A 7,457-nucleotide genomic window follows, 5' to 3' on the forward strand; every position below is an offset into this window, starting at 1 on the left:
AACTTTTAAATGTTATATTCCTCACCTCTCTTTTTTTAAGGTTAGAAGATAAAGTTAAGCTGTTCATATTGGAATTTGAGTTGTAAAATAAACTTATAGAAAGAAGGATTTCAGAAACTGATATCTTAAGATAAATATTTAACACTTGCCTGGTATTAAGGTGATAGTTGTCAATTAAGCAATTTTGTCCACTTTTGTAGGAACAGTTTTGGCATTCAGTTATGTTTCACAACCACCTCGATTATTTAGCTAAAAATGGTTATGAATACGAAGAGAGCACTAAAAATCAAGCAGTAAAAGAACAACAGGAACTGTTAATGAAAATGTTTGCGGTGAGTAAAATAAGTATACTGAAAAAACTAAAGTTAAATCCTTTATTAGAGGTTGAATGTCTTAAAGGTATGTGAATTAGGACTAAGTCCCACAGTGTAGAATTCTAAAGTTTTATCTGGTGATGTTTTTCCTCTCTTAAAAGTTCTGTTACTCAGGGACAGTGTCAAAGAGATAAATAAAATTTTTAAAAAAGTTCTGTTTTCTGGTTGATGTTGCAGTTAAAATATTTAAGACATTACCTTGTAGCTAAAATCATATGCAGAAATAGGCATCTCTGGAGCTATCTCCCTTTTGCTTTTGCCCACCAGTCTGTGTTTTAACAGCCTCTCCAGGTGACTCTAATGCTTAAAAAAGTTTGAGAACCACTGCTGTAGCTCCTGTTCTTACCATATAAAATTTGAATGTGGGCTTTTTTTAGATCTCCAGGGCTGGGCAGTCTTAAGAACTTTGATCAGGCTTTTAGATTAGCCTGCCTTTTAACATCTTCAGGCAGCTGTGTGGTGGAAGTTTGTCTGTAGCTACTGGCCATGTTTGTTTTGGTGCCTTGGATATTTAAGTACATTTATCTTTGGAGCAGGGTATCTTAAAATTCCTGTGTTTGTATCCCCATTCAAGGTTGGTTTATAGAAAGGAGTAGAATTTCTTCCCTACGTTAGTCTTATACTAAACTGTAAGCCCTTGAGGGCAGAGACCTGTTCACTATTGTATGCCAGGCACTGACATGGTGGCCAATATACAGTAGACCTCGATATTTTGACAGAGTGAACGGTTTAGAGTTTTCACTTTAAATTGAGGAAAAAAGGTTCTGAGGGAAAAATTGTATCTAAGATCACAAAGCAAATTGTAACCCCAGTCTCCAAAAGGTGGTGCTCACTGCTGTCATCTGTATACAACACTGCCTTAAGTTTGGTATTAAGGAAACTCAGTTTACTGTAGAGGAAGTTTTGTTTCTTTTATAAAGTGTTATTTGTGGTCTAAAAACTAGCAACCTTTTTATTTCTTGCAACACTGTAAGGAAATGTGTTTGATTTATTTACTATTTAGCCTCAGAGGAGCTTTTCCTTTGTGGCAGTGCTTCTCAGTAGGTTACTAGCACCTGGTCAGTTCTTTAGCATTCCTGGCCGCTTGGCAAATGCCCTTAGTTCAACACAGTCATTATGAGAACCAAACTAATCCCTTCGTTTCTAAATGACCCCTGAGGCGGAGTACCACCCTACTTAAGAACTACTGCTTATGAACACAGGATATCAGAAATCTTGAGAAGGACATCCCAGGAGAACATCTATAGCTTCTGTGTTGGTGGATCAGATGTGGAAAGTCTAAGTAACAAAATAATCCTAATACCCTATGAATCATGAGACCCTTAGTAGTCTTCAGAGTATCAATTTTCCTCACTTGGAAGTTGCCTCACTTTGAGTTGCCAAAATTCAAAACAATCAGAAAATAGTGTTTTGTAAGAGATGTTAAATGAATGCCCTTTGTTTTATATTGTAAGTCGTGTAACTGTTCTTGGTAGCTAAAGATCATAGATAATCATGCGTAAAAATTAAGGGATAAATCTACTTGCCCCTACCCAAATTCCCTTAGTAGCATTTGTGTCCCAATTCTGAGCAAAGTAATAACTGATTTGCTTACAATTTATTTCTGCTTTGAATTTTCTGCCCTATTGGGTGAGGGACCACTGGAAAACAAATTTAGAAGAACCACATTTGAATTTTAAATGAGTTTCTTGCTTTTCTTACAATTAATAGCTTGAAATGATATATTTCATTGAATCTACTACTACTAATTGTAAAATGTACCATTATTTTATTCATTGAAGCCACAGAGACAAAAACAATGCTGCCAAACTGACTCCCCAATAATTGTAAGGTGCTTTTCAATTTCAGACGTTTTAAAATGTATAAAAATGTGCATCTTGGCATCAGTGAGATACAGTATCTAGAAAATTTTTTTCTCAGTTTTATTAGTATCAGTGTTTTTAAAAAGTTTTACTTATTCTATCTTTAAGGAGCTCAGTAAAAAACCAAAAAATTTTTCAAGTTTTACTTAATGTAATTTAATTTTTTTCCCCCCTTTTTGGGTTAGCTTTCTTGTAAACTGGAACGAGAATTTCGTTGTGTGGAACTTGCTGATCTGATGACTCAAAATGCTTTGAGTTTAGCCATTAAATATGCTTCTCGCTCTCGGAAATTAATATTGGCCCAAAGACTTAGTGAACTGGCTGTAGAGAAGGCAGCTGAATTGACAGCAACCCACGTGGAATCGGAAGAAGAAGAAGAAGATTTCAGAAAAAAGCTGAATGCTGGGTAACAAATATTCAGTTGATTGACTTTTCCTTTACCATCCTGAATGTTAAGTTGGTCTTTGTGTAGCTTTTTTTTTTTAACCATTAGTTTACCCTGATAGAGCATAGCTCTTTATCGAATAATATTATTGTCTTTTAGTTACAGTAATACTTCCACAGAGTGGAGCCAGCCAAGGCTCAGAAATCAGGTTGAAGAAGATGCCGAGGACAGTGGAGAAGCTGATGATGGAGAAGAAAAACCAGAAATACATAAGCCTGGTGAGATATGTTTTCAAGGCACTACATGCTGAGAAATTTCATGGATGTTGTTTTTCCCATTTTACTTGGCTGAGGGAAATCGAATACTCATACTTTTTTCAAGACAACTTTACGGTCTGATTGTTGAATGTCAAGGATGACTTTATTTTTCCCATTTACATGATATTGTTTTATCTTAATTAATCTATAGGACAGAACTCATTTTCCAAAAATGCAAATTCCTCTGACGTTCCAGCTAAGTCAGGTGAGATATTTATAAATTTGTAGTATCAAGGAAATTTTACAAGTAGCCTGTAAAGTGATACATCTACCGAAATACACCTTACCCCTTAGGGCTGATATCTGGTTTTTTTTTGTTTTTTTTTTTTTTATGAAAGATGTTTGTGGGCCGGGCGCGGTGGCTCACGCCTGTAATCCTAGCACTCTGGGAGGCCGAGGCGGGCAGATTGTTTGAGCTCAGGAGTTCGAGACCAGCCTGAGCAAGAGCGAGACCCCATCTCTACTAAAAATAGAAAGAAATTAACTGGACAACTAAAAATATATAGAAAAAATTAGCCGGGCATGGTGGCGCATGCCTGTAGTCCCAGCTACTCGGGAGGCTAAGGCAGTAGGATCGCTTGAGCCCAGGAGTTTGAGGTTGCTGTGAGCTAGGCTGACGCCATGGCACTTACCCTAGCCAGGGCAACAGAGACTCTGTCTCAAAAAAAAAAAAAAAAATGTTTGTGAAACTGGTCATTTAATAAATGGCTTTTAAATGCCTGTTGTGTGTCAGGCATTTTACTAGATACAGAAGTTAAGCAGATGTGCATGGTTGATCCCTGCTTTAGTGCCCTTTCAGCCCTACTAGGAAGACAGATCTGGGTATCACTAAGGAAACATGCAGAATGCTGGAGAAACAGTTAAAAGGAGTTGAAAATAGTTGCCTTTGGTGAGTGGGCTTGGGAGATAGAAAAGATTGGAGTAGAGGACTGCTGATTTTTTTTTTTAACATAAATCTTACAGTACCATTTGGCTTTTTAAACTATGTATATATGTTGCCTTGATTTTTAAAAATTAACTTTAAAAACGCGTAGAGTATCAAAAGAGCATATAGCAGGTAGCTATAATTTAGTCAGTGGTGGAGGATGGGTAGTGACCCCAAGAAGGCCTCACAGAGTGTTTAAAGCAAAAACCTGAAGGATGAGTAAGAGTCAGCTAGGCAAAGGCAGACGGGAGCAGGAGCAGAGGAAGAGCATTTGGACTTAAGGAGCAGTATGTTTGAAGACCGTAAAGGGGTGATATGAAGAGCACAGAGAGCAGAGAGAAGTGGTGCTGAAGGGTTTTAGAGCAGTGGCAGGAACTAAGTCGTATAGATTTGTGTAGGCCATATTAAGGATTTTGATCTTTATTCTAAGGTCCTTAGAGGCTTTATAGGTTTTAAGCAAAGGCATAGCATGGGATGCTGTGTGGAGGAGGAACAGATATAAGGAGACCACTGAAGCAGTCCTTGAGCTAGGGTGGTGATGGTGGTGGTAGAAAGAATGGGTAGAATTGAAGGGGTGTTTCTAAAGATGATGGCAAGAGTCTAAGAGTTCAGGGTGTGAAGAATGACATAGTTTCTGGTGATAAAAGAAAAACGTAGGAAAAACTTTAAATTTCGAGGAGTTTATTTGAGCATTTAGTGATTCATGAATCAGGACAGCATCAGACCACAAGGGGCACTCTTCTGGGAGGGTCAGGAGGAGAAACATTTATAAAGCATTTTCAGAAGCAAGACAGAATAATTTTAATTAGTTAGAGTAGAAAGTTACTAATTAGAGGTTAGTTGATGGTTTCTGATTGGTACAGTTTCTAGTTTCAGTTTACTGTTTACATTGGGCTTTGGTTTGTAGATGTGGGAATTTAAAGTGCCAGGGCCACCCATTGTAATGGCCTCCCAATTAGAATTTTTTTTAACACTGGCTTGAGTATTTGAGTGAATGATGTTGCCATTTATTTACCGAGTTACGGAACACTAGGGAAAAGCAGATTTAGATAGGAAGATGAATTGCTATGAGGTAAGTAAAATGTCACGTCGACAGTTAGATATTTGGATCAGGAGTTCAGGAAAGTACTCTGGCCTGGAGATACAAAACGAAAGTCATTTAGTATAAGTATAGCAGTTTAAACCGTGGCCGTGGGTGAGCAGGCACTGGGAGAATATGTAAAGCAAGAAGAAAAATGAGCTTAGGCCTAGGGAATCTCCAACACTATAAGCATCAGGTAGAAGAGGGGGAACCAACCACTGAAAGAGAATATGACCTCGGTTCTAGAGAGGATGGAGGTAAGTCAGAGAATGCTGTATTGCAGAAGTCACAGGAGGAGAAAGTAGTATCAAGAAGAAAGAAACAGTCAGGTATGGGGGATGCTGTTGAGAGGTCAAATAAGATGACTAAAAGACATCCACTAGATGTGACCACAGAGATTATTGTGGGGCATAGCAAGAGGAGATTTTATAGGGTAGTAGGGCTGAAGGCATTATATTGTACGGAGGAATGTATGGGCAGTGAGGTAATAGTGTCAACAGCTCTTGAAAATTTTGACTGGATAAGGGGAGGTGAGAGAAAATGGTGGCTGGAAGGAATGTGGGGTAGAGAGGGTTTTTTTTTTTTTTTTTTAAGTTGGGAGACTTGAGGCAGTAAATAGGGAAAAGTCAGAGATGTGGGAGGGGGCATTGATAGCTCAGGTTTCTTGACAAAGCAGGAGCGGGTGGGATCTAGAGCACAAGTAAAGGGATTACTAACCTTAGCTAAAATGAGGCACCATTCTTCCATGGTAACAGGACGAAAAGATAGATCTGTACATATTGGTATGTTTCATAGTTGCAAGTTGGGATAATTCCCATTTAATAACTTTATTTTGTCTTAGAAGCAGGAAAGAGGTCATCTATAGTTGTTAATAGTTTTAAAGTTTCAAAGTACATTTGTTTTCGGATAATATAGATTAAAATATTCTGCCTAATATTAGGGAAGGCAGAAGTCATCTATTTTTTTTGCCACTATTAACCAAGGTTTCTTTCTTGTAAAAGGTGCAATAACCTCTAGCAGCCAAGGACGAGCAAACCCCTTCAAGGTAAACTCTTTCCAGTGATATTTTTTATTATTTAAATATATTTCCATATGAAGAAATATTTTCACATGACTAGATGACCCTCCCCAGACTTGGAGGCATTAAAGACTTCAAGGCATGTAAAAACAGAGTAGAAAGCAGCACTGATTCACACTTGGGCTAAGAGTTATATTTTCTACTTATCTTCTAAGTGCCTGTGATTTCGAAAGATACTCCATGTCTTTCTTGGAGATGTGATATTTGGGAATATATGCATCAATCTTAATTTGGATTATACCAAATGTATTCCGTTCTAAAGATGAAACTGTAGTAAACACTTAACAGAAATTTAAAGGAAAAATAAATCTCTTTGGTTTTTTTCTCTTCTTTAAATATAAAATGTTAACGCTAGTTTGCTCTTTAGGTATCAGCCAGTTCCAAAGAGCCAGCCATGTCAGTGAATTCAGCACGTTCAAGTAATATTTTAGATAATATGAGCAAATCATCTAAGAAGTCCACTGCACTTAATCGAGCTACAAATAGTGAAAAGTCTCCAGTTATAAAGCCTCTGATTCCAAAGCCAAAGTCTAAACAGGTACTATTCAACTACCTACATCTGCTACAAACAGCATATGATCTGTTTGTCTTCACTTTTATTCACCGTTCAGATATAAGGAATTTCTAGTTGTTTATAATTGATTGTCTAGCTAGGGAAGTGGGTTCTATTCTGTTTTTGCTTCAGAACCACTTTCTTTTTTTTTTAAATATGTGTACCCAGGTCCCAGGGACTCAGGTATCTATCTGTATTTTTATTAAAATCCCCTAGATGATTCTGATGAATATTCTTGTTTTATAATGGCTGGTATAGTACATGTCCCTAATCCTTGTTCTGTATTCTGATTTTGTCTACACTCAGAATTATTTCATCCTAGATTTGTCATCAGTAAAATAGATCTATTCTTTACCTTTTCCATTTCACTTCATTAGAAAACATGGAATTTGAAGTGTAGGTTCTTTTGGTTTTGTTTGTATGCGCATGTTTATTTTCGACTGAGGACTCAAGACTTCATCTGTTGGCATGAGAATTCTAAATAATTATAAATGTTTCTGCACATTTTTCAGAACTTGCTTGTAGCGCATAAAAATCATACTAGATTTTGTTGCAGTGTTTGTGATGTTTGTTTTTACAGGTATCTGCAGCATCCTATTTCCAGAAAAGAAATTCTCAAGCCGATAAGACTGAAGAACTAAAAGAAGAAAATCCTAAAAATGTATCATCTGAAACCCCAGCTATGAGTCCTGAAAACATTGAAAACCAAAGGTCAGTACATAGAGAAACTTAGTATGCCGTGTCTCAGTAAAAAGCATATAGTAGCAGTGATACAAAATCATGCAACTCTGATATAAATAATACATTGGTATGGGTAGTGGGCATTCTGAACACTTGTAACCTTAAGGAAGCCACAAATATTGATTAATGTCTATTTATATT

At 37.0% G+C, this 7,457-nt stretch overlaps 1 protein-coding gene across 1 annotated transcript in view; it reads left to right on the forward strand.

The window, feature by feature from the left end:
• WDHD1 (WD repeat and HMG-box DNA binding protein 1) overlaps window positions 1-7,457 on the forward strand; it is a 98,724-nt gene that overhangs the window by 71,638 nt on the left and 19,629 nt on the right. The window contains exons 16-22 of the mRNA XM_012663740.1: window positions 201-332; window positions 2,422-2,642; window positions 2,781-2,899; window positions 3,090-3,143; window positions 5,946-5,989; window positions 6,390-6,560; window positions 7,156-7,286. Coding sequence (XP_012519194.1) covers window positions 201-332; window positions 2,422-2,642; window positions 2,781-2,899; window positions 3,090-3,143; window positions 5,946-5,989; window positions 6,390-6,560; window positions 7,156-7,286 — 872 coding nt within the window. The remainder of the gene's footprint in view (window positions 1-200; window positions 333-2,421; window positions 2,643-2,780; window positions 2,900-3,089; window positions 3,144-5,945; window positions 5,990-6,389; window positions 6,561-7,155; window positions 7,287-7,457) is intronic.

The sequence above is a fragment of the Propithecus coquereli genome, unplaced genomic scaffold, assembly GCF_000956105.1.
Source record: "Propithecus coquereli isolate 6110/MARCELLA unplaced genomic scaffold, Pcoq_1.0 Scaffold83, whole genome shotgun sequence".
NCBI classification, from domain to species: domain Eukaryota; kingdom Metazoa; phylum Chordata; class Mammalia; order Primates; family Indriidae; genus Propithecus; species Propithecus coquereli.